The sequence below is a fragment of the Globicephala melas genome, chromosome 5 (genome assembly GCF_963455315.2).
Source record: "Globicephala melas chromosome 5, mGloMel1.2, whole genome shotgun sequence".
Classification (NCBI taxonomy): Eukaryota; Metazoa; Chordata; class Mammalia; order Artiodactyla; family Delphinidae; genus Globicephala; species Globicephala melas.
The window spans coordinates 62,656,674-62,683,933 of record NC_083318.1 but is presented as its reverse complement, the minus strand read 5'-3'; the positions used below and the strand labels follow the sequence as shown (position 1 = coordinate 62,683,933).

The following is a 27,260-nucleotide window of genomic DNA, read 5'->3' as shown; positions in this document are numbered from 1 at the left end:
GGTGAGACTGAAGCTGTCTCACAGAAGAAAACACACCTCACCCTGCATGTGGGTCTGGCCTCCCAAAGCACCCGGCTCACAGGCACTCAATGACTGGTGGTGGATTATTCCAAAAAATGCACGTCCCTTAGCATTTGGCAACAGACATGTCTAAGCAATCGTCGTAAGTACGCTGCTGGACAGAAGAGCTAAGACAGTTTAGTCTCCAGCGGCTAGATGACATTCTTAAGTGTTTAACAAGAAAACAGATGGGGCTTTGGTATGTCCAACAACTGTATGAATGGAACAAAGCCAGGAAACAGGTCAATTTTGATACTTGGGCAAAAAAGCAAAGATTTATGTTGGAAAATTAAGTATTGCATTGAACAGCTATCCCTGGACTCTGAAAACTATTTTAAAAAAAAAGAAAAAAGGGAAAAGAGGTGTGAGTCTCACAGAACTCATGTGGTCTGGCTGAAAGTAACTCCACGTGACTCAGAGGGTAATGAGAGAACTACATGCAGGCACCCACAAACGGACACACCACAATCCCTAGCCCAACTCTGAGAGCTGCAGTGTCTTACAAATGTTGGTGGCCTCTGGCACCCAGCACAGCTGGAACCGGCATAAGCTCTAGTCTTGAATGATACGTCCAGAAGCACAGAGCCACGCGGTCAAGAGAAAGATCATTCCAAGGAGGACATCTGTTGTTACCAATTACCTCTTGATGCGTTTCTTGAGGACGGAGATGTCTGAGCAGCTTTTCACAACTCCCTCTCTTCACAAAAAGGGTACAGTATCACAGGAGCAGTGCAAAATTACTTCCCCTCTTCATCACAAAAAACCCACATGGCATCAGCCTAATAAAATGAACCTTTTATTTGAGCAGTATCCTAACGAGACACATGCTTCAACTTCAAATCTGGGCTTTGTTAGAAATGTTTCCATCCTGCCGTACTTCAGGGACCTACTGTTTGTTTGGAAGGCATTTAAAATTACCACCTACACTGCAGACCCTTACATGCAAGATAAGGCTCTCCGTTCCCCGGCACCTCCCCTTCAGGTTACAGCTAAGACACCCTGCAGAAATCGTACTCAGGCATACTTTCAAGTTAGGACAGCTCAATCTTAGAGGAAAAAAGAGCTAACTTGCGGAATGTGACTGGTAGGCCTGGGTAAGGATAGACTTTTCTTTGTTCCTCTACAGCAAATATCTACTAGGTTTCTACTGGGGTAAAAATCCCTGCTGGGGGGAATACATTTTAGACAGGGGTTGATTTATTAAGCTCCAAATGCTGGCCTTTCTCCCATCACTGCCAAGCTTGTGTCTGCAAAGCAGCAACTTTCTATAGAGAAAACTAAGAGGCTTAGATCAGGATGGAAAGCTTATTCTCAGGACAGACCAGGAATACCACAGAATACATATTTTGGAAAAAATATAAAGTTTTCTCCACAGCAAGCTCAAAAATAATTTTTTAAAACACCCCCTTCCCCCCCTCCACACACAATTCGTTAACAATGACAGCTTTACCACCCATATTGACATTTAAAAAGCAGACTGTATGGTTAGTTTATTCTATCTGATTGTTAGAGGAGTGCTACCCCCTACCCCAACAAAAAGGCATCTTTTTGTCCCTGTCGCACAGATGAGGGAATCAGAGCAGAGCAGGTGACAGTATGGGTGACACTGGACCTAGCAAGATCTGGGTCTCTGGACTGCGCCTCTGTGCTAGCTCCATCTCTCCCTCCTGCACGCACGTCTGGGTTTGCCTTTCTACTTACTGTATGTCCTCATCCGCATTTATCCATGGTAAGACGGAAGCTTCCAGAGGGGAGAACTGTGTCCCTTCATGAACTGAATTTTTGCATTGGCACCAGGGACTCACAAATCCTGATCACAGGCTCTGGTTTACTCTGTTAGGGAGATCCTGTGGCCCTTTCCTCACTCGATATCACTCCGAGGACCTAGCTGTCTTCGCTCCTGAAAGCTCATGCCTTTGATTGTCTCGTCATGACTCAAAGCGCAATCGCTGGCTATTCGGCTAATAGTGCGACGGCACCCTGAACCCAAGTTCAGCTCTGGGTCTGTCTCCTGAAAGGGTTAAGTGCAGAAATAGCCTCTCAGAAAGTTCCAGGACAGTCTGACCTTAGCAAAGGATAATGTCTGCTTCCTAACAAAAAGGAACAATTCTCCTGGGCTACCTTTGATCCCAACTACAAACAACCAGAAGAGAAAGGGCCTGCGGCCATGGGAAAACCCAGCCCGCTGGTGCCTCTGGTGAGTTAATGAACTACCATACACTCAAGGTTCGGGAGGCTACCTTGTAAATATGCCCTACCTGCAGTTGTTCAAGGAGGTCAAGGTTCTGTTTGCGTAAGCTGCTGTTGGTTTTCTCTAATCTGTCCATTCTTTGGTTGTCACTGAGAGGAGAGGGATCGATAAGTTCTTCCTGAAGCACGTGGTACTCAACTTCATAAGCTTGTAACTGTTTAGAGATGTCCATCACAAACACCTGTGACACACAGAAAAGTCATCAGGCACGGAAAATGAGAAAAATCACACACATACATACACACACACACACACACACACACACACACGACCATGTCGACGGGTGTCCACGAAGCACCTGCTCTGTGACTGATACTATCAGTGATAAACAAGGAAAACTCTCTGCACTGAGAAGGGAATAATTTTACTTGGGAAGAGAGGATTTAAGAAGCATTTAAGGGACTTCCCTGGTGGTCCAGTGGTAAAGAATCTGCCTTACAATGCAGGGGATGTGGGTCTGATCCCTGGTTGGGGAAATAAGGTCCCACAGCCACGGGGCAACTAAGCCCGCCCACCTCAACTACTGAGCTGGCACGGCTCAACTAGGGAGGCTGTGTGACGCAAACTACAGAAGCCCACGCGCTCTGGAGTCCATGCGCCACAACTAGAGAGAGAAAACCCGCACGCCACAGCTAGAGAGAAGCCCACGCACCACAATGAAGAGCCCATGCGCCACAACGAAAGATCCCGTGTGCCACAACAAAGATCTCGTGTGCCACAACCAAGACCCAATGCAGCCAAAAATAAATTAAATAAATAATATAATAAATTAAAAAAAAGAAGCATTTGGAAATAAACCAAAGGTAACAGCAAGTGTAGGTCTCTGATACTCATTTTTCAAAAGCCAAAACCTTCTTTTTTAAAATGCTTATATGAGTTTATTTTTACTTCTTATTTCAGTACTTAGATCATTTTTCTCTGAAAATTCTATTAGATTAGATTCACAACTATGGGTCAAAGAGAGAATAAAACGAAACAGAAGAATCACAACCCCATTTGCTCAGTCACCAGGTCAAAGTTTAATGATAGTTCAGTTGGATTTTCAGAGTTACAAGAACAGCTAAGTATGGAACTGTTTACTAAAAAACCCTATTCTGCACACAAAATATGCAGAAATGAGCCAAAACCCAAATGTCACCCACATAGATGAGTGAATACAAAACAATGCCTGAGTTGCCTTCCTTTCCATAATAGTAACAGTCATGAAAAAAAAAAACCACTCGTGTAGATGAGTGAATACAAAACAATGCCTGAGCTGCCTTCCTTTCCATAATAGTAACAGTCATGAAAAAAAAACCACTCGTGTGAAAAACAACCCCAAAGCGCAGAAGTGAGTGAGCTGTTCATATCTGTACTTTCTCTTGATGAGTGAAGTGAGCTGGATGGAAGCTGGGACGATGAGGGTCAGAAGACAGAGGCTGCTGCTGCCCCAGGCGTGAAGCCCCAGGCGTGACGTCCCAGTGTGGATCTGAGAATTCAGTCACCACATTAAAAAAGCCAGATCAGAACACACATCTAAAGAATGAAATGAGTCTTTATAAGAGCAGAAACTAACTCTTCACAGCATCTCCTTAAGAAAGAAATTCCAACACAGTTAAAATCAATGAAAAACTCACTGCCCTTGATGGTACCCTGTTAGCATTCAAACACGAATGAGTCCCATCTTTCCTGAAATCAATTTTCAAAAACCATGTTTACTTTCTCACCATTCCCAGAAATCTTACTTTCTCTTCCCATCTTATTTTCTCTTCCCATCTTATTTTCTCTTCCTTGAGATTAATTTTTCAGCTTCCTGGTTTTCAATTTAATTCAATGGCTAATACTAATTAGGCACAAAAGTCACTATAGGCCAAAAAAGTAATACACATTGTATTTGTGACGCACGTGCGTGTTTGTGTGTGCAGTTGACTGCGTTGATCTGATTCTCTGCTGTCCCTCAGAGCGACCGTGAGCTGGCAGGGATTATCATCTCTATTCTACAGTCAAGAAAACTGACTCAGAAGCTTTCAGTCAGCCCTTGAATGGGGGCTCGGCTGGAGACTCCCTGAATGACCCTGAGCAAGCTACTTGACCTTTCCTGGCCTCAGTTCCTGGCCTCCACCACATGGAGGTGGTAACACCTACCTGACAGCATAGCTGTGGGGAATCACGAGACACAGGCCCGGCAAGCTGAGTTGGTGCCCTAACTTAGCTAAGGGATCTGCTTCCACACAGCTGTCACAAAACCCCTCCCATCCAACCTTGTGCTGCAGCAAAATGACAAAGGATGTCACACCATGGAACTTCTGAACAGCTCAGAGTAAAGACCACACACATTAAAACCGAGATTGCTGTGGCATTAGTGTGTAATTATAAACATGGTGCGGGATAAATGTCACACACATTTTTTCTTCCACAGAGGTTTTTAAATGAGCTCCTAACCTGGAAAACCTGGGGACAAAACCTCTGGCCTTTGATCCAGATTGATGAGCGGTATGGTTAATGGCTCTCAACCGTGCACAGAGCGAAGTGCTCTCAGAGGCCTACGTTAATCCCCAGGAACCATCCTGGGTCACAATCATCTCTGCTTAACTGCATCATTACCCTCCTGGCTGCCAAAACACACACACAGCCCTTGCAGTCGTGCCTGGGAATTTATTCCCGACCATGGCAGCATATGGCTGGCGGTGAAAGGAGCGCCCTGGTCCTCAAATGACGCTTTCTCACGTTGCTGTATATTCTTCATAACCATAATTATACATGGCTTCGTGGTATTCTACCAACTCGACGTATCAATAACCATGTTAATCCGGTCATCAAATGCTGGATATCCAGTTACTTGTAAGTTTTTGTTATAAACAACTTTAAACATCCTCATATGTACGGCTTTTCCCATATTTTGGATTATTTCCTAAGCATACATTCCAAGAAATGGGATTACTGAGTCAAAGGGTACAAATATTTTACTGGCTCGTGATACATATTGCCAAATTGCTTCCCAAACGGGAATAATCCACATACAATGCCATTAGCAACGTAAGAATGTGCCTGATACAGTATACCCTTGGCACTGGGCATTGGGATTAAAATGTTTCATTTTGTTATTCTAGGAAGGTAAAGCATTATATGTTATTTAAATTTAAATTATGCACGAAGCTAAATATTTTCCCAGATATCTGCTTGCTAGACGAGTCTCCTCCTTTAGAGAATTCGTTTCTGTTCTTGGCGCGCCTGCTCTTGGAGACTTGTGTTTCTCTTTGCTGTCTGTGGACACTCTGTAATGAAGCCATCAACCCTGATGGCTGCAGAACTAGTCACATACTTTCCACCCTCCCCACCCCCAGACCCGTCCCCCCAGCCTGGTGGTCTCAGTGGCATACCAAGAGCTGGATGGGGGAGCCTCTGCCTGGGTATCAAAAATAAGGGGGTGCAGTGTCTGTGGTGAATTTAAAAACAAAAATAAACCCAACTAAAAGTTGGTCTGCTTTTTATTATCACCACATGCAAGCAATTCTAAACAATGTCAGTAGTAAAGTACTCCTCCCTGCCGTACCCCACCCTCTTGGTACGGCACTGACTGGCCTTTTAAAAAACTAATTTTCAATAGTGCAAGCTGCTCAAGCAGTAAGGGCTCCTCCCAAGGCAGAAGGGGCAGTCTCACCACCGTGGTTCTGAAGAGCATCTTTTGAACAAAGGAACGTTGTTAAGATTCTGGTTTCTCTCCTACAAGCTCAACTAGAACACAGACTTGTCTGGTGTGCTTACAATGAAGTCGCCCACAGCAGAGCTTTCCAACGTGCCCGTGTGTGTGTGTGTGTGTGTGCGCGCGCGTGCGTGTGTGTGTGTGTGTGCGCGCGCGTGCGTGCGTGCCTGCGCGCGCGCACATATCTCCTGGGCATCTTGCTGAAATGCAGATTCTGACTCAGCGGGTCTGGAGTGGGGGGCCCAGATTCTGCGTAAGTTCCTATGTGATGGTGCTGGTCTGGGACCGCACTTGGAGCAGGGCCCAAAGGACGCTGAAAATAGGCTATTTGCCCCGTCCTCCAAAGACCCCCTTCACCTGCTCTCTCCTTACACTGACCTGAGGCTGCACAGGCACACGGCACTCGCTGTGATGAGACGACACCCCTGACCTCCCTCCTCTTCCCTTCTGTTTATTCCCAGGGCTTCCCCCTTCTTGTGAGGCGATTTTTACGGCTCACGTTCAACTGACAGTTAAGTCACGCTGAGGAGCTGCCACAGAGCCTCAGAGACCCTTGTCTCCACGCCCTGGACTCTGTCAACTCTGGGCCTGCCCCTCGGTGGCGGCTCCCAGCCTGGCTGCGCTGAGCGGGAGCTCCAGGGCCCTGTCCTTGGGGACTCTCCCCACCCTGGATGCAGACTGTGTCCCAGCGGCTCGAGCTGAGGCTTCCACGGAGACGGTATTTAATGAAATGGAGCCTGGCTATCACAGAGATCCAGCCCAGCTCCATCCTTCCACACGCAGGACAGCAGCACGCAAAGAACGCAATGTCACTTCCACCCTGTGGGCTCTCCAAGGCTGCAGAGAAATCACGCTGCCCCTCAGGCCTCCCTGCTCTGAGTAGAACTTGAGACTAGAGCACCCTCTGCAGGGAGGGGATGGGAGGGGGCAGCGAGCAGGCAGAAAGCTTGACAGCCTGCAGAGGTCAAGTTCCAGATGGAACACGTTGGAGGGAAGGAGGGCGGAGAGCTGCCTGGCATTGAGTCTTGTTTCCCAGTGAGACCTGTGGCGGCAGGCTGAAAAACTGGACCTCAGATTCAGATGCTGTGTCCCTACTTCCAATCCCCGCACCTCCCGCCCCCCCACCCCGGGGAAAGCTGAACCGGCACCTAGAACTTCTCTCTTGCTCCCGTGCCTTTGCATGTACTATAATGGGGGGTTAGCTGACTACAGCCCGTGGACCAAGGCTGTCCCGCCACATGCTTTGCAAATAAAGCTTTACTGCAACACAGCCGCTTCATTCCGACAAATACTGGCTCTGGTGGCCTTCATGCTGCAGAGGCTGAGCTGACCTCACGTGACTTTACGGTCCACAAAGCCTGAAACACTTCCTCCCTGGCCCTCTGCAGAAAAGGCCCAGCTGAACTCAACTCCCTCAGCTCCCCGGTCCCCAATCCCCACTCACTGCTCACTCCCTGCACAGCCCGCTCCTGCAGCCCCTTCACAGCACCACTGGAGCTCCCACCACTCTTGCAGTTACTGGTTACACGCTCCTTTTCTACACAGGATGGGCTCTGGTGCCCCAGAGCACGTTACACTCTGGGCTCTGCCACCTCGTACAGGGTGCTGGGCGTTTACTCCCTCCGGGCCCCAGAGTTGTTAAGGAGCCAATGGAATAAAGCATGCCAAGTTCAAAACGGATGCCTCAAACAACTGAGGCACACACACAACTGTCCTCTCTCCACACTGTGTCCATTTCTATCCTCCCAACATTAAAGAGCACCTTCACACCCTCAGTAGGTATCCTTCACAGACGAGGGGAGGAAAAGGGGTCTTTTTTTTTCTGGGGCTCCATACCCAGAGGGTAACCACATGGGTGAGGCTGCCTGACTTCTAGCCAGGCCCCAGGCGGCAGGTCAGGGCGCTCACGGGCACAGACTTGGCTTTAGGGAACCAAGGCTCTTGCATTCTCCCCTGCAGCCAGAAAACATAGGTATGTGCAATGAAAGCTCTAAAAGGGAGGAAATGCGTGGAAATGTCAGAAAGTAAAGAATCAAAGGGTGGAGAATTCAGTCTTAATACACAGGTACAGTACAGAAAACCTCTGATTAAATGACACCCGCAGGCACTTGGTGGAGCTGAGTAGCTGCGAAAGCGTTTGAAGCGAGAGGGCCTGAGTCTGAAACCCTACTTTCCCACTTCTCGGTAGCATGACTGTGGGCCAGCTAGTCAACCACTTTGAACCCTAGGTTGCTCGTGGGTTAAAACCACTTGTCCTCTCAGGAATTCAGTCATGACTGAATGAAACCATGTGTGCATATGCAGAGTCACAAAGAACCTGGCAAAAAGCAGGGCGTCAACAAGCCAGAGCTGTTCACACTGAGAGGAAGGCGCCAGGGAAGTAAAAGCCTCTCAATTAACTGAAGAAGAAAGTGCAGAGACGAAAAGAGCTGCTCCTTCACGTAGGCAAATGAAATGTGCAGAGACCCAAAGCGGCACCCAGGCGAAACCGTCTCCCTCTTCCAGCCCAGACTTGCCTCCTTTTCTGGGCTCAGCACCTAAGGAGGGGCAGCAAATGAACCACAAACTGCTGCAACTGGGTGCAACCCACCACTCTCAGACTACCAGAAACCCTCAGAAGAAGGATTTTTTAAAACACAGCTTTGGGCTTCCCTGGTGGCGCAGTGGTTGAGAGTCCGCCTGCCAAGGCAGGGGACACGGGTTCGTGCCCCGGTCCGGGAAGATCCCACATGCCGCGGAGCGGCTGGGCCCGTGAGCCATGGCCGCTGAGCCTGCGCGTCCGGAGCTTGTGCTCCGCAACGGGAGAGGCCACAACGGTGAGAGGCCCGCGGACCGCAAAAAAAAAAAAAAAGCTTTATTTCACTATTTGCTTTTACCCAATTGCTCTATGTTTTCATTACATTTGCAGGTGAGGTAAGTTCTAGGCTAATGAGAGGCCCCGACTGCTGAGTCTGTGGGATCTCTGCATTGGGCACCTTCTGGAGCACTCGCCATCCAGCCTCCGGACACTTCCAAGGGTGACCTCACCCCCCGCCAGGCAGCTGAGTCCTGCATGGCCAGCAATCATTACTGGAAAATTCTTCCGGATACAGAGTCAAAATCTGCTCCCACTCCTAAGCCAGGCCACTAACAACTGGTCGAGCTGCAAGTCCAGGATCACCTCACCCTCAACCCCTAACATGTGAGAGAGTGATACATGCAGTGCAGTTCTACTGCATACAGAAATCAGAGGACTAGAACCACAGATGAATGCGGGACTGAACTCTATAAAACACACACACACGCTCTCCAGAACAAAGTTACAGAATATACACTCTTTATCACAACTTCATAGCAACAAGTTAAATTTTTAGAAAATTCCAGTTAATGCCATTTCAGCACAAAAATCAAAGCACTCATTTTACAAAAGCCTACGTTGAATAAAAATGTATGTATTTCAGAAGAACAAACGCCGAGGGGTGACAAACGCCTTTTAATTGTAAGAAACTACCGATAGTTTGTGCTGGTTATCACACCTACACACTCTCAGCACACGCAGACACACGTCTGATCACGGAACAGGCATTCGAGATGTGCCTCCCACGAGCTGAGCATTGCTGCTCAGGACACAAAGTGGTAGGAAACAGCTCCTTCTCAAAAAAAAAAAAAAGGAAATTCAGCTTCTGCATATCCAGAATCGCTGGCACATCTGGAAGGTCCGGACTGAACCATACCTGACTGATGGTCTTTTCCATCTGCACCAAGCCCAGGTTGGGTAGTGTGCTTTTTATAAAGTCAACTATAGTTTCTAGGTTTTCATGTTGCAGAATCAAGGGCTTATGGCTTCCCAACAGACTTAAAGCCACTTTAAATATGACCTCTGATCCCTGAAGAAAGATCATATCTGGGAAAACACAGAAAAGCAGAAAGTTAAGCCGGACCAGATTCTGATGAAATGGCACTCCATTCCCCTTCACACACATTGAAGAGCAGGACTGTGGGAAATGCAACCCCAAATTATAAGATCCTGGTATTTCACACAGGGCTGTCAAGACAATATAGCAAATAATAAGTAAATATGTAAATATACATATATTATATATACTAAACTACTGCTAAAATTTTGTCACAGGTTCAGATAAATCTGTTTTTCACTCCAAAAATATATTAAATTCAAACATACCTCAAAAGTTGAAACTGTGAAAAAGAAAACTTTTCATTAGTCTATTTTTTCAGGAATTCTCTGGATTTCAAAGGAGTTATTACTAAAACATATATTTTTATACACAAAGATGTGTATAAATACTCTATCCTAATTTCTGCTGCTGTAAGTGAAGAAAATGCCTCTGTTTCCTCTGCTTTGAAATAAGGGGTTGAATTAAAAGATCTCTAAAAACTGTAAAAAGCCTGCACCATTGCAAAAGTACATTATTAAACACTTAACAAGTATACTGAATTTTAGCATAATAACGGAATAAAAAATTTTTTCCCTCTGAAGAATTCAAAGAACTCTATAGGGTTATTTTCTAGTTCTTGCCATTTTTTCCCTTAGAATGGTTGGTGAATGTTAACAATCCCCACACCTGCGGTGCACAGGGAGAGGGAGGGCAAGTGGGCCCCCAGCCCAGCCCAGCCCAGCCCAGCCCAGCCCTGGCTCCACCTTCCCCAGAGTTGAAGCCATTCAGAAAGAGACTCCAATGTCCTGGGGCTCAAGCACAGCCCTAATAACTAAATGTTGGGTGACTAAATTTGGGAAAGTTACCTAACAACTGGAATAATAATGTAAGAAGAAATGTAATTTTAAAAGATGGGAGCATTAATCTAATTAGAGGCAACTGTCAATATTCTCTTTTTTTTTTTCTGGGGGTGCTGCAGGAGAATGGAAGGGACAAAGAAGCTGTACTTTCCATCAAGTCAAGGAGGACAGAAACAGGTGAGAGGGAGAATTCCCAGCCTGTGCCTCTCTGGGTGGTTTAGGGGGATGAGAAGTGAAAGCCATTAAGAAACAAGCCACTGAGCTCAGGCTGGACGTGTCCCAGGGTGGTTTGTGGATGGCATAAGGGAGACACCCAAGCACCGGCTGGCTGGGTCAGCCCCGGAGATGCTGCGAGACCATCGCGTGAGCAGACCTGGCACCCGGCTGCGTGCAGCCCTGCAGGCAGCTGCTCCCAGAGAGCCCAGGGCCACACTGCTCCCTCAACTTCACACTGCTCCTGGTTCAGGGCAGCTCCACGCAACTGAAAAGGACAGATGCTGCCTCCTCAAGTCTGGCTGTAGGGGCTGGTAAGATAAACTGGAGAACAGATCACATCTTCGAAATCTGAACTTCTTAGGGGGAGGAGTACATGTATCGAGGCAGTGCTATGGAAGAATAGTCCTGTGAAATGTCTGATTTAAAAAATATGCAGTCTACCCATGCAATTCACCACTACAGAAAACATAAAGATCTAAAATTGCGCTACAGGGGCTTCCCTGGTAGCGCAGTGGTTAAGAATCCGCCTGCCAATGCAGGCGACACGGGTTCGAGCCCTGGTCCGGGAAGATCCCACATGCCACAGAGCAACTAAGCCCGTGTGCCACAGCTACTGAGCCTGCGCTCTAGAGCCCACGAGCCACAACTACTGAAGCCCGCGCGCCTAGAGCCCGTGCTCCACAACAAGAGAATGCACCGCAGTGAGAAGCCCGTGCACCGCAACGAAGAGTAGCCCCCACTCTCCGCAACTAGAGAAAAGCCCTTGCGCAGCAATGAAGACCCAACGCAGGCAAAAAAAAAAATATTTTCAAATAAAATAAAATAAGATTGCGCTATAACTAAGACATATTTTTAAACAGAAATGACATTTCCAAAAACAAAGTAAATTTGAAGTTTCTTTGGTTTAGACAGTAAGACTTCCTTTCAATATACGAACATTTATAGCTGAATAAAAACTGATGGCATCTATCAGAATCAATGTCAAGGCACTCTTTGCAGGGATCCTGGGGAGTGGACTGCACTACCAGACCCATGACGTGCTATATAGCTCAGAATCTTCAGTCTCTGGGGCAAGTACCTTAAATTTAGATATAGTCCCACAGCTAAGCCAGCTAAAATAAATAACAACTGGGGAACTTTTATGAGCACAATCAAATACACAATCCACATCAGCAGTCTTAAGATTAACAACGGTCTTCCAAGTTTTCTTCCTTTAGGATCTTGGTTTTTATAACAAATCCACTGACTAGTAGAGTGCTTCCTATGATTCTGAACTTTTCCAAACTGTAGGAAGAAAACAAAGGGAAACCTGGAGAGGTGGTTTTTTTCTTTAACTCTTTTTTGGTTATCTTAAAATCAAAACAAAACAGAATACAAAAGGGAAGAAAATGCCCCAAGGAAAGGTGGCTGCCGAACTCAGCCTTAAAGAACCAACAGAAACTCCCCAGTCAAGAAGTCAGGGAGTAATACTCTGCGCAGAAGGAAAAAGAAGGTGGAAATGCGGAGGTGTGAAAGCACACAGCGTGTGCAGGAGCCCGCAAGAGTAGGTAAGGCAGGAGCCCTGGTCATGGGGCCAGGCCATTCTACCTTTACCAGCGAGCACACACCAGGGGCACAGAAGGCCTTCTCTTCCTCGTTCCTGAGTAGGTCAGCGTATTCCTTGGTTGGGAGATGATGCCAGTGAGACCCCGGTTACGGATCTGAGCCTTGCAAGGAAGGGCTAGTTAACTTTAGATGGAGAAAAGCCACCTTTTAAGAGCCACTGACAAGACCATGCTGATTCCCAGCAGCAGACGCCCCTGTGCATGCTGCCAGCGGCAAGATGCCTGACTCACCAGCACTCCTGGAGGCCCGCCCCAGGTGCCCATCCTTCTGACGACAAGCCGGCCAGTGGTCTGCACGAGTGAGGCTGGGAGAGCTCAGACCCAGAAGCTTCTGTTAGACTAAGGAGGCTTCAAATAAGGACTGCCTTTCGGGACATGATTGAGGAATGTGTCTGAAGGATTGAAGGAAGGACCCCTCAAAGCTTTGCTGAGAAGGGGCTCCTACATTTATCTGACTACTACTATTTATCTACTACTATTTATCTGCCCTAAGGGGCAGCATCTGTATCCCTCAGAGACAATTAGCACACCTTTTTCTCCCTCTGCAAGTTTTAAAAATTAAGTAATTTTTAAATAATAGTAAAGAAAAAGGTTACCTATAAACCCACTGCCCCAACCCAATTACTGTCATTTTTGCCCATTTCCCAATCCCTATACATTTACATACTAGAATTAAAAAAATTTATTTTAAACAATAGTCTCCTTGGAAAAGTGAGTTGACTTCCCTCATTTGAAAATCACTGCACAAGGAAGTGAGCTGCTAAGTCTTTCAGCAGCGCGGCAGGAGCCCAGCTCACAACGCTGTGGCCGACTTTCCTTCTCTCCTTTTTTAAGCCCACCTAGAAACAGGCAAAGGGGTTCATCAGGCAGGCAGTAGAGGGAACCTTAAATTCAGCTGACTCCACCACTTTGCAAATTGTTTGCTGGGAACGCCACAAATAACTGCTTTGAAGACACTTCGGCAAGCCTGCTATCATGGTAACATGTATGGGAACTCTACCTGAAACTCCCCACGACATTAGAAGTGCCCCATTTTCCTATGGGGGGAAATGACCAAGGCAAAGCACACGGCCAGGAGGTGAACTTATCCTACATCCCTTTTCCAGCTACGTTTGTCTCTGTCGCGGGCCAGCCCTCTCCTGAACTTTCTCTGGGAGGCTGCGGTCCTCCAGCGTGATATCCCCACATTTCACCAGAACAGGCAGGAGAGAGATGAAGGATGCTGACAGCCTTGCGGTAAGATGACAGCGCAGACTGGGCAAAGACTCACTTCATTACCGCTGTATCGCGTTACCCGGAACAGCCCTTTTCCCTGGCCACCCACAACAGTCTTGTTTCCCCAGGCTAGTTTAGTCCTGAAGCCTCTCGGAACCCCTCCCCACATTACAGGTGGCTTCTGTGTTTGGCCAAACCCTGATCTTTAGATTCTACCTCCTCTCTCAGCTACTTGGCAGCCCCTCCTATAGAAAACGTCAGGAGCCTAATAACAGCACAGCCACCACCTCCAGCAGGAGCAAGGCAGGTCCTATTTTCCAGAGTTTCTTCCCCCAAAGGCAGACATCAGGAGGTGAACAGAACAAGCATCTCTCCCAGGACCCCTCTACACCCAGACCGGAAAAATACAGGAGGCGGCGATTTTACACTATGTGACACCTGACATCCAGAAGAGGTGGTTAATTACCATGTAAAGGTCGAGGCACGGGCATCACTGGCAGCTGTCCCTCCAAGTAGCGTATACTTAGTTCGAGGTAAGCTATTAATCTATATATGAGCTATGTTGACTGCGTTACTTACATATAAAATAGTGAATAGTTAACAGAAGTCCACCTGTTTTTAGGTTTGATCCAGGCCTAAGGGCCTATAATGAAATGGACCCCAGGCCAAAAAAGCCTACAGTATATGTATGAACGGCAGGCTTTGGGATTTAAAACGAAGCTACCCACCAATGCGGAGCTAAGTCACCGATGCTAAATACAGAAATGGTTTTTAAAAAAACCTATCTTTTCTATGGACCTTACCAATAAAATGGTTCACTTTTAACTACTGATAGATGGAATGACCTCACAACACAGCGCTGTCTTGAGTCCCCACTTCCTGCCTATAATCTCAGGAGCCCTGAGCCCTTAGCCAGCTAGACACGAACCCACCCAGTGCAGCGGGGGTCTGTGGGCTCCAGGACTCACAGAGACTGGCATCGTTATGCATAATGTACAAGAAACTCCAAGACCCACCTCTGACTACATAATATCGAGAAGAAGACCCTGCTTTCACTGGCTTCAGCTTTACTTACGACGTCATGAGGATGAGCTTCAGAGAGTTCTGAATATTCTGCAACACAAGCGCTGTCATTTCCAAAGCAGATTTTGTCTGTCTGATTGCTGTTAATGCCTCTTACCCACTTCTGCAGTGAGGAAAGAGCTCTTCCCCCAGAGCTTTACGGCCCTAGAGCCCAGAACTCTGGGCAGCAGCAGCTTCCGTGCCTGCAGCCGGGGCAGTGACACTCGGCGCTGACCCTTCGGCCCTTCCTGCTCAGCCCCCTCTGTAGAGTTTTCTTCACAAACAGTGTAATTCAATGCTTGAGCTGTTTTCAAACCATCTAATAACACTCCCTCCTCCCCCTTTCAATCTTCACTGCTCTCCATTACCCTTTCGAAAAAAACACAGTAAAGAATCAGGAGAAAAAGTGAAGCAGACTAATGATTTTCTTTTCATTTCCAGAGTAAGAAAAGTAAGAAACACAGAAATGTTTGGCAAGAAAGACTGAAGCCTACAGCTAAACATCTTGTAGTTTCTGTGACTCTTTTTTGGTAAACTAAGCAGGTAATTTTGAGGACTTTTTAAAAAAACTATGGTATAAAACCTTCATGAATCTCACTAATGATTTGTTTAACCAGGGAAAGAGTGTTTAGTATCAATTATTTTCAGTGCTTATTTTCTTTTTTTTAGGGACGGAAAATAAAAATCAATTTGGGGGGCTTCCCTGGTGGTGCAGTGGTTGAGAGCCCGCCTGCCGATGCAGGGGACGCGGGTTCGTGACCCGCTCTGGGAAGATCCCACACGCCGCGGAGCGGCTGGACCCATGAGCCATGGCCGCTGAGCCTGCGCGTCTGGAGCCTGTGCTCCGCAACAGGAGAGGCCACAACAGTGAGAGGCCCGCGTATCGCAAAAAAAAAAAAAAAAAATCAATTTGGGGAGGTAGCTATGCAAAAATGGGGAGAGTAGTAAATATTTTAAGAACCTAGATTCTCCTAGTAAAGCCAAATGGTAAATTCCTTAAAAGTTCTTGTGGACAGAAGTAAATGATAATAAAAATCTAGTACTTTGGTGTGGGGGGAAGAGGAGGAGAGAAGACGACTCACTGCCCACTTAAAAAGCAAATTTTAGGCGGGCTTCCTAGGTGGCGTAGTGGTTGAGAATCCACCTGCTGATGCAGGGGACATGGGTTCGGGCCCTGGTCCGGGAAGATCCCACATGCCACGGAGCAACTAAGCCCGTGCACCACAACTGCTGAGCCTGCGCTCTAGAGCCTGCACGCCACAACTACTGAAGCCCACGCGCCTAGACCCTGTGCTCCGCAACAAGAGAAGCCACCGCAGTGAGAAGCCCGCGCACCACAACAAAGAGCAACCCCCGCTCACCACAACTAGAGAAAGCCCGCGCACAGCAGCAAAGACCCAATCCAGCCTAGAATAAATTTATTTTTTTAAAAAAAGCAAATTTTAGGATTTCTAGAATCTAGATATACAAGTGGTCTGCCCAAAGCTGCCTAAAGTGACTCTCTCTTTTGTGAACAATCCTTTTAAGATGGTCTCTAATTCTAAAAACGAATCTAAAGAAGTATAAGAATACAGGTTTTTAAGCTATCAAGTGACTCAACATAAATGGTACTTTAAAACCACTTGGTATGTGATGACAATCAATTTTTTAATAACCTCTTCCTCCACAGTAAAAAGAGAAAAAGGACCTGAATTGTCAGAATTATTAGTTCATCCCGAAGCAGGGGAAGCACACTGTACAAGAGCTGACTGCTCACAGCATGTCACTCGGCTCCTATCCCTGCCAGGTCAAGGCAGCCTTTTACACTTTTTTAATTTTTAGTTTTTTAAATTGAAGTCTAATTGACAAGGCAGTTTTGAGACTTTGCACGTGAACATTCATTTAAAACTCTGACAGAGACAATCTTCTCGAAAAGTAAATCAAGTAAACGGGAGATGGTTTGAAATGTGACCCACCCTCAGTTACGGGGGCACAGCAGTGGGAAGATGACGCGGGGGGCTCGTGAGGACGGACCGTGGGTCGGCGACACAGAGGTGCCTTCGAGAGCACGCCGGCAGAGGAAGCGAAGAGCCACAGGTAGGGGAAGCAGGGCGAGAGGAGAACATGCAGGCGAGACCCAGAAAGAGCAGTGGCCCGGGACTCCCGGGGGAGAAGTCTTAGGGAGCTCAGCGAGCAAGGCCCGGGCCACGGAGGTCGAGGGAGACGGCTCGGGAGAAACATCTCTGGGCCCCGCGCCAGGCTCCTCGGCCCAGCCGGCAGCAAGTCTGCTCCAGGGGGAGCCTGGGGGGAGGGAAGCGGATCTAAGCCCACAAGAAGGCATCGAGGGGAGGCCCTGACCATCAGAAGTTAAGCAGGTCCTGAAACTCCCGAAGCCTGATCCTCACTCACTAAACTGAGAATGACAAATACCACCCTGTTTTCTGCAGAAGACCCAGGTATAAAAATGAGAAGAGTCACCACGGAGCGACGACACACGGTTCCCCTCTAACTCGAGGACGCGGGTCCTGGCGAACAGACTCACACACACTCACCAAAGACTCTGGCTACGAACCCCAGGGGGAACTGCGAGGCGAACACTGTGAGGAACCAGGGCGCGGCGTAGAGGCTGGGGCCGATCTCGTGCTCCTCCAGGTGATTGTACAGGTCTCGGTGGTAGTCGTGGAGCAGCCTCGAGAGCTGGTACATCTGGATCTGCAGGGACACGCACACAGAGTCACCGTGGGAGATCAGCATCCACCCCACTCGGAGGCGGAAGGACCACGGAACTCTCTTCGTGGCTCCTGAGACGCCCCTGCTCTCGCCCTCCGTCATCCAGCGAGTGCTTGCTCGGGCTGCTGTGGCCAGGCAGGGGCTGGGCTGGGCCCGGGGCGCTCACGGCGGGGCTCCTCCGGCCACGGCCTTTCTTCTTACTGTTCCCTCGCGCTCCTTGGCTGGGAGAAGCTACGCATCTATCCTGAGGCAGCATTTCGTAAACGCACATTCTTAGCAAAACCCAAAGCCAGGGGAATCTGAAGTAAAAAGGCAGCCTCTCGCCAACAGCGAAGTGAGAGCACAGATTCTGCAGAAGGATGCTACTGTATCTGTTCCTTAAGTTCCCGGTGAACGCCCCCCAAACCACTCAAGAGGCAGGACAAGTGTGACTTCTTCAGGTTTACAACACAGGAAAGTTAAAATAAGCTGACAAGCGTTTATCTCGAGATGGAGAAACCTTTTCCAACTGGGCTGGACGTGAGCTCAGGGGGCTCCCTCAGAGTGATGCGGCCCTGGCAGGAAGCCCATGAGGGTCCCGGGGCTCACAGCTGGCCTAGAGCCAGCCCCGACTGAGCAGTCCCTGGCCCGACCCCAGAGGAACAGTGACCTGGAGAGGGCGCTACAGCCGGATATGTACTGCCCATAACGGAAAAACTGTTTCCGGGAGGCCAGACAACATAGTTCTCTCAGGTACCAGCTGTGGCTCTTTCGTATCAAAAAGAAATCTAATCTCTAGGCCACCAGCCCAAACACAGCCGTGTGTATACTATACTACACACGACTTGTGTAATATACTGTATCAGTATATACTGCTGTATACTATACTATACAAATCTGAAAAATTCCACTCTCTTCGATGGCAGGCGCACCTACATTAAATACGCTAACCGGGTTATGTAGGAAGAACCTGACAGCATGTGTGGCACGTGTTATGTAGGCCCAAATCTCCTAGTGAACGGGATGGCTTCCTTCTATGGGATTTATGTTCACGCGGTCCACACACACAGGTGGAGGTGAAAGGATTTCTAGCCATGTTGTTCAATGCTCTGGAAGAGTCCTTGGCTCTAACGTACACCTTCTAAGGCTCTGAAATCAGAGTATCTTGCTGGTAAACAAACACGTAAACACATATTCCAACATTTAGGAATATCCTCAAAGCAGGATCCAGAGTTCTCCCCACCTCTGAAAGGCAGTGGTAGCAGCAGTGGAACACACTGTTGTATGGGGTTTTCTTCTGACATGACCTGCCACCTGTCACTCATTCATTCAACAAATACGGACGAGGTACCCACTTCATCCCAGGCACTAGCCTAGGAACTAGGGACTCAGCCCCAAGACAGGTAAGACCCCTGCCCTCTCATGATATATGCTAAGGAGAGCCAGAAAATAAACAAGTAAATAAATAAGGAAACAAGATAATTTCAGGCAGTAAGTGTGTTATGCAAAAGGAATGAGACAGGATCATGTGACACAGCGAGCCAGGGTGGGTGGAAGAGGGGGGGACACGGCGCCTGCGTGAACAGGTGATATCTGAGCTGGACATGGGATGGCAGGGGTTGAGGGGTAGGGATGGGATCCCCGGCAGAGGAAGGAGCAAATACACTGGGAGGTAGGAATCAGACCACCTGAAGGTGGTTTGACAAAGGGTAAAAGGGAGGGCGCTCCGGAGTCAGACAGGCCTAGGTTTAAATCCCAGCTCTGCCACCTGCTAGCTGTGTGACCTGCTCAAATTACATAACCTCTCTGAGCCTTAGCTTTCCCATCTCTAAACTGAGCTGATCAACAATGTCTTCCTGAAGTTTGAGGAGGTAAGTGCACATGCAACATTTGGTGTAAGGCCTAGCACAGAGTAAGTTCTCAGCAGTGACAGATGTTACAGTGTTAACTGATGGTGGGACAGTTCCTGAGATATACCTGGAAAGGGATCATAAACATTTTAGAGTTCATCTTTATCAAAGACTTAAGGAACGCCCTCTACCTGTAAAATAATCATGTCTGGCCGATACTGTTTCCGCAGACCCATGTCAAACATCAGAAACTTGAGCATGTTGAATGCCTCTTCTTCGCCCATATGAAGCAGCAGAATGCCTGCTACAAAGCTGAGACCTTGGCAATAGCCTACTTCCTGGTCTAGAAGCGAGTAGGCCTTCAAAATGTTGTAAAGTGACAGCTGCCCCGCTCCTAGCTGAGCAGAGAAGTATGGATGTGTTGGAAAGGTTCGCCCTGTGAAAACAAAACACATTTGTTGTATTTTGAAAAAAAGAAAGCCTACTGAACCAGAAATCTGATGTGCTTTAGGTTAAAGCGACAGATCTTTCCAAGTGGGATCACATCATCAATCAGCTCTATAAACAAGGTCAGCTGGTTGTTCTTGGAATAATGCTTGCAATTAAAAACTCAGCAATTAATCATGCTTTCAGGTGAAAGAAATGAGAACCGCCTTCGGGCCTGCAGATACCTGGACTTCCATCTAAAACAGGAAGAAGAGTGTCTATCCTCTAAACAGGAGTCTAGTGTCCAGAGGAGCGGTCAGCTATGGTTCTCTACCCAACCCCACTCCAGCACACGCCCCGATCAACTCTGCCCAGACTGCTCGTTTCCCTGCAGGTGTTTCACACCACACGCACATTTCTCCTCTTTTAAACCATAGGCAGTGCTTTGAAACACAGTGGGGAGCAGTAGGTGTTTTCTTTTATACAAAACAATGACCTCTCAGCAAGAGGTTAAAATAAAACGCTCTCGACATCCCGATTTTCACAAAAAGCTGGTACTCAGACAAAGTTTAAAAAGACTTCTTCTGTCCAGGAGGCATGTGTGGTTGATACCTGTCAAATCCCACCTCCTCCTCTCCTTTTGGAATGTGACTGATGGGGAAGTGTGTTTCTAGGGAGCAGAAAAATGCCTGATTAAAGAGGCGCTCAGCCGGGGCCACGACTGGACCCAGGTGAGAATTACGGCCTTGTCTGGATCAGCAGAGGCAGAAGTGCGCGGAGGCCACGAGGGGAACGTTCACCTTAATTATGTGCTCTCAGCAAAGGGAGGAGGATACATGCGTGTGTTCTTCCTCAGCCCCGTGAGAAAGCACTGGATCAATCCAGATCAGTTTATCTGAACTTGACTTAGGAGGGCAGCAACAGTCTTTGCCTGATCTCTTGTCCTGGGCTCATCTCTCTCTCGCTACTCTACCTCTCCCCGCAACAAACCTTCCTAAACGCCCCCTGCACAAGTCACCCCACTGCTGGAAAGCCATAGGGAGCAGTTTCTAAGTCTGCTCTCTGATTCAATGGTGTCCCTCCATTTCTGGACCTGTTCCAGTGTCCCGGCCAACCTGCCTATCGTGGGAGAGGCCGGACAGCGTCCCAGGGGAGGCACTGACAACGGGATACCCAGGAGAGCAGCAGCTGACAGGGTGGAGGGTGACCTGGAGCCCGAAGGGGGTCTCTAGCTCGCTGTTCAGTGTCCCCTCCCCCATGGCCTTTCATGCGGCCACGACCAGATGGGAGGCACAGCCAGAAGGCAGGATACTGGGCAATACAGATTGTCCACCCAGGATGGAGAGCCGGAGAAGAGAAGAGTTACAATTACCTGAGGGCAGCACAAATGGATGTGCTGGAACCACACCTAGAGGGTGGGGCAGGTTCCGGAACTAAGGTCCCAGCATGACTTGCTAAGTGTCATCAGGTACACTGTCTCCTGCCTCAATGGGGCCAGCTCTGACAGCGTTTCTCCACCTAACCAGAGGAGGAGAAGGCTGTGTTGGTCTGCAGTGGACAAAGCCAAGACACAGAAAAGCCATACAGTGTGTCCTAGAGGGAACATGATATTCAGAGACTGAGAAGAGCAAGGTTCTAGAACTTTCTGCCACTGAGTAGTGGCCTGTAACTTGGGCAAACCACATCACCTCTGAAGTGGAAATAATGTGTCCAAGTTCATACAGGACCGTGTAAAGCTGAAATCCAGCAAAGCTAGAGAATATGGTTCACAAACTGTAAAACACTGCCCAACTACAAAGTCTATTATTCTCACTCCTTGGAGGAAAACATATTGCAAACCTGATTAGATTAACAGCTAATTTCAGAAAAGTAAAGGAAAAGCCAGGAAAACAAAAATCCTTGCAAACCCCAAATACCTCCAACCAATAAGCACTCTGTTCTTCTGGCCAGGATACGGATGTCACTTTCTTAAGAAAAACTGAAACATGATTTGTTTTTGCTCTGCCCTACACACCTCTGCTGGGCCTTGAGTGAGTCACACTGTAGACTAAATTAAAAAGTGCAGACAAAACAACTGACTTGGCAAATACCACCTTGGTGAGAGGTGAGGGGGAAGCAACGGGCAAAGTTTGGAGGAACTTCTAGGCGAGGCCTCCGTGAACCCAGCAGAGCCAGAGCCTGGCAGGCAGGGCACCTGGTCCACCGCTGGACCTGGGCCAATATTCGGCTCTCCCAGTTCAAGGGAGGAGGGAAGGCTGGCCCTGGAGGAAGCCTGGAGAGACGCACCGATGTCACCTGGGAAACGCACTGCTGGAAACAGAGCTTCTCTGGGACCTTGGGAGGGCACTGAGAAGGCATCCGAACTGGGGGCCATGACTGGGAAAGAAGTGAGGTGCAGAGACAAGGCTGGCGCAGTCGGGGTGTGGCGTGGGGCTGCAGCTGGCCTTCGGGGTTGCAGAGGGTGAGGGTGGGAGACGGCAGGGACAGAGAGGACGTGAGTGCAGCCTGGCCCCGCCTGGGAAGGAGGAAAGGCCGAATCTCGCCTCTTGCAGACTCCAGGCCAACTAGAGGAGTGGCAGCCGCTGGCCCCTGGGCAGGGCGGTGCCTGAAGGTGGCTGCGCAAACACAGGTCCCCGGGGGACAGCCCCACCCCGAGCCCGTTGTGCTGCTGACATGGCCTTTTCCTCCCTCTGCAGAAGAGTAACTGCATCTGAGCTACGGGAGGCAGAGGCCCAGTCCTGCACGTGGAACAATGAGGAATATTTACTGAAAGAAAACTGAGAGAAGAGAGGAGTTAGGAGGAAACTTCGTCCCCACCTCCTCCTCCCATCCCGGGTGGGGGCAGAGACCACGTGTGCTCCTTCCTCCCTTTCAACCTCCTACCCGAAATTTATTTTTTTCTTCATTTCACATGATAGGAACATGTCACTTTTTCTGTTACTCACCACATGAGCAAACACTGCTACTGCCAATTCACAAAACTGCTTCCGTAGGGTCAGCGGGCCAAATGGGCTCCAGCCCCAGGCCTCACATTTTCACTGTCCCCAAGGCGCAATCACGGCCTGTCAGCATCACCCTGCACCCAGCCAGCCATCTCCTAGGAACGCATGGGGCTCCTGGGCAGAGGGCCTCAGGGATGGAGGGGCCTACTGCAGCACAGAGCCGGAGGGGGTTTAGGTCCTGGCACTCAGCTGTGTGACCACGGTCAACACCTGACCTCGCTGCGCTTCAGAGACTTTTCTCATTTCTTAAAGAGGACACAGGGCCAGTTTTCCAAGGCTGCCGTGAGGGTCACGTGAGACTGGGATGCCAGTGCGGGGCCTCACGGTCAACATCAAGAGATTTAGTAAGCATCTACTATGTGACAGGTTCTGTCCTAGGAGCTAGGGTACAATGGCAAATGGCCCCAGTCCAGCCCACAGAGGGAGGGCTGCATCCTACTGGGGAGAAAGGCAATAAAAAGGCACTGCCACATAACTAAGGGACAGTGGAGGGGGGGGTTACAAGCACAGGCCTAGAGTCACACTGTTCAGTGGCACACCAGCCGTGTTACTTTGGACAAGTGACTTAACCTCTCTGCATTTCAATATTCTCAGCTCCAAACAAGGATAGAACAACACCTCCCTGATTGTGTTGTGAGGATTAAAGAAAAGATTTTAAGTAACTCCACCCAACATTTGGTCCAAGGTAAAGTTAAGTACTAGCTTTAAACATTAATGATAATTGTCATAATGGTAAATGTGATAAGTACGCTGAGGGGAGTGTAGAGGGTGGGACAAGGCTTAGCAGAGGCACCTAACCCAACCTGAAGGTGGGAGAAGAGGCTATATCAGGGACAGCTTCCCAGAGATGACATTTCAACTCAGACCTGAAGAGGGACATTTACGAAATCTACCCTGACGAAGTGCTGTGTGGCTGGACAGAAAAGCCTCGGTACTGCCTGATCCGGCTCGCACCTCACACGGCTGGGAGGAACCCGGTGGGCCCAGAACACGGACTGGGGAGCCCCGGGGTGGCGGCAGCCAGGGTGGATGTTCTGGAAGCAGGACCATGTGCCCTAGAAGCGGCAGGGCCGGGAGCCCACGGGGTTGCCCAGGAGCCCTGCTGTCAGCAGAGCCAGAGACGGAGGCCGCTGGGGGCGGAGCAGGCAGGAAAGGATGTCCCCACCTGGGGCTGCTGACAAGAGAGAAGGCCTTCTGTCACCATGGCTACAGCCTGCCTCCACAAGTTCTCCACTGGTGGCAACTGCAAAGGTACCCAAGACACCGTTTCCACCTTAGCGTTTTTAAAACTGCTCGAGAGACGAGGCGCCTCCCCGTTCCCAGAATAAAATCACCCAGGGTGCACTCACAAGCTCCTTTCTCCAATTTTTCTAATAAATCCTGTTTGTAAACCGTAAAGACTAGGGAGTGGCTCCTGTAATTAAACGCAGCCTCAGCTCTGACACCTGTGTTTCCAGGATGTTCCTTGGGTTGACTGCAAAACCTCCTATCAATATGAGTCACTGAACTGAACCGTGGTCAGAACTGGCGCCTCCACGCCAGCCACCCTCCATGCTGAGCAGAGGTAATAAGCCACCCGGCGCAGACGGAGGTTTCTTTATAGACCTGAGAAGACATTTGTGATGACTCCAGGGCTTTGTTAATCGAAAGTCTCAGCAGCGAATTCTGGTTGCTAAACCTCAAGGCCGAGCACTAAATAACTCGGACAGTGTCTTCAGACTTTTCAAGTGAGTGAAACTTCCATTTTCATGTCAAATCGACTGCAGGCTTACCGAGGTCGATGAGAATGGCGTGCTGGTGGGAGGTGAGCTGCTTTAAGAGCTCTTTGTATGGCGTGTCCTTTGGCTGCTGTTTACTGGGAAACGGGTGTTTTAGGTGGTATTGCTCTGCTAGGAATTTCCAGATTTCGCCCCGGTGATGTCGCGGCACACCTTCAAAAGCGGGGGTGGAAAAGAGAGAGAGGGGCTTCATGTACAGAATTCAACTTAACAATAAAAACGAGTTGTGCTTCAGTCCACTGATCCAGCTTCTAGTTCCACTGTGAATTAACTGCATAGGAATGGAAATAAAGCAACCAGAATTCTCTCGTATTTGCTCCCTTCCTTCCTTCCTCCACACTCTCCGCCATTCTTCCCTCACCCCCCTGACCACCCCCCCACCTTTCGTAGCACATATCTAGGTACTATGTGCAGACTGTGCTAGACTCTGCGATAAACTGATGAATGACATGAACCCCTATGACTGGCACCAATTACTAACGTCCTTGGGAAATAACTGCAAGCATGTAAAATGACACTGCAAAATGGGATCTCAGGGACTTCCCTGGTGGCCCAGTGGTTAAGAATCCACCTTCCAATGCAGGGGACGTGGGTTCGATTCCTGGTCGGGGAACTAAGACCCCACATGCCGCGGGGCAACTAGGCCCACGTGCCGCAACTACAGAGCCTGTACGCTGCAGCGGAGGATCCCACATGCCGCAATGAAGATCCCAACGAAGATCCCGCGTGCCACAACTAAGACCTGACACAGCCCCAAATAAAAAATAAATAAGTAAAAAAATTTTTTTTAAGTTTAAAAAAACAAAAGTGAACTCAGAGAAGGGATAGATCCAAAGAGGTGAGTGTGGACGAAGGAGATCTAGGTTTCCTGGACTCCTTCACTTGTGCCAAGACTCAAGAGTGGGAGAAAGAAGAGAGAAGCCAATTCAGAGGAAGGGAACCAAGAGCGTTTCCACAGGCCTCCCTGGGCACACGGCACATGCAGGAGGGAGCAGGTGGCAGTCAGGCTGGAAGGGCTTTACTAGAGGCAAAACTGAGGGCAAGAAACCTGCACTTTATTTGGTAGCCGAAGGGAGCCACTGAATGTTTTTGAGTTGGGGAAGGAGTAGCCAAATCAAAGCTGAGATTCTGGAATACTGATTGGACGTCTTTCTGCAAGCGTGGGCTGGAGGAAGGGGCCAGTGGCTGCACAGGGGACAGTCTGCATGAACATGCCCTGGTGGGCATTCAACATGGACCTACAAACAAGAAAAATGATCTAAGAGCCTCTACCTAATGTTTTAGACGTGATTAACTTAAATACTCAAAGTAATTTTAAAATGTTGTCTAAAACTAAGAAACGTCCTCTTAAAGTCAATGATGTTACTCAGGTCAAACCCCATTAGAAAAAGTGACTGTTTTGGATCAAAATTCTTGGGTTCGTGATTCCGCTGTTTCAAGGCCCGAACGTGGAAATGGGGAGACAAAGAAAACGGCAGGATAAGACATCAAACCCTCCTCATCTCTGAGGAGTGCTCTTCAGAGAAAAGGAGCCTCGTAATCAGGGATTAATCTCCCTTTCCATCCAGAAAAAAACCGTGAGCCCTTTGTACCCTTCCCTGCCACTCGGAGAGCCTACCCAGGAAGGTCGTTTGCTAGTTTCCCCAGCCGTCTCTGACAGCAGATCCTACTCCGGGAAAGAGCAGCAGCTGACACTCCCTGTGAGGTGACCAGGCGCCGTCACCATCCTGAACACGTTACATCATCCCCACAACCCGCTGAGGGAAATACGATGATGCTGCACATGGTGCAGATGGGGAAACAGAGGCCCCTTGCTGAGAAGAGGTGCCCCAGCTCGTTGCTGGCAACCCAGGGAAACTGACTGCCGTTTTCTCTCAAAGTTCTCACTGTCACACAAGCTGCTACTCAGATGGGTACTGAGGAAAATACCTTACGTTCCTACCTGGCAATTAATAATAAAATCATCATTTGTGAATCTGAACCAGAAAGCCAATTTCATTTAGTACAGATTCACAGGAGCTGTTTAGAAAGCATCACTCAGCCATCTCTTGGAAATACTTACAGGCTAGTCAGTAATTTGGTTTTACACTGTGGGAGAAACACAGGGACACACTTAACTGTGACCACATCCTACACGTTCTCTGAATGTTTAACTCGGAGCCAACTGGATGACCCTGTGTAGTGGGCTGAGTGGTGGCCTCCAAAAAGGTATGCCCACGTCCTGATCACCTGAGACTGTGAATGTTGCCTTATTTGGGAAAACGGTCTTTGCAGAGATAATTAAGTTAGGTAAAGACCTTGAAATGAGGCCACAACCCAGAATGACAATGTCTTTAGAAAAGAGTCACACAGAGGAGAAGACAAGAAGAGGAGGCGATATGCCCACAGAGGCAGAGACGGAAGTGACGCAGCCACGGTCAAGGAGTGCCGACAGCCACCAGAAGCTGGGAGAGGCCGAGGGCGACCCTGTCCACGCGGCCTGACTTCAGACTCTGGCTTCCAGAACTAAGAGAGAAAACTTTCTGTTGTTTTAGCCACCAATTTTGTTATCATTTGTTATGGCAGCAACAGGAAACTAATCCACCCTGATATCTGCTTTTTTATACTGTTCTGTTTCTTTTCTCCCTACTATTCCTGCTCAGAGATGTATCTGGAGGGGTGGGGAGATGTGCAGACACATACACACCTCAT

At 48.7% G+C, this 27,260-nt stretch overlaps 1 protein-coding gene across 6 annotated transcripts in view; it reads right to left on the bottom strand.

The window, feature by feature from the left end:
• Positions 1-27,260, bottom strand: part of TBC1D1 (TBC1 domain family member 1) — a 231,539-nt gene that overhangs the window by 3,123 nt on the left and 201,156 nt on the right. For 5 of the 6 annotated variants that reach the window (XM_030881028.3, XM_030881020.3, XM_030881024.3 and 2 more), the window contains 5 exons: positions 24,564-24,722; positions 19,555-19,799; positions 17,357-17,516; positions 9,707-9,876; positions 2,319-2,492 (listed from right to left, as the gene is read on the bottom strand). In XM_030881028.3, the coding sequence (XP_030736888.2) occupies positions 2,319-2,492; positions 9,707-9,876; positions 17,357-17,516; positions 19,555-19,799; positions 24,564-24,722 (908 nt within the window). The remainder of the gene's footprint in view (positions 1-2,318; positions 2,493-9,706; positions 9,877-17,356; positions 17,517-19,554; positions 19,800-24,563; positions 24,723-27,260) is intronic. The other variant, XM_060299238.1, reaches the window with a different exon arrangement.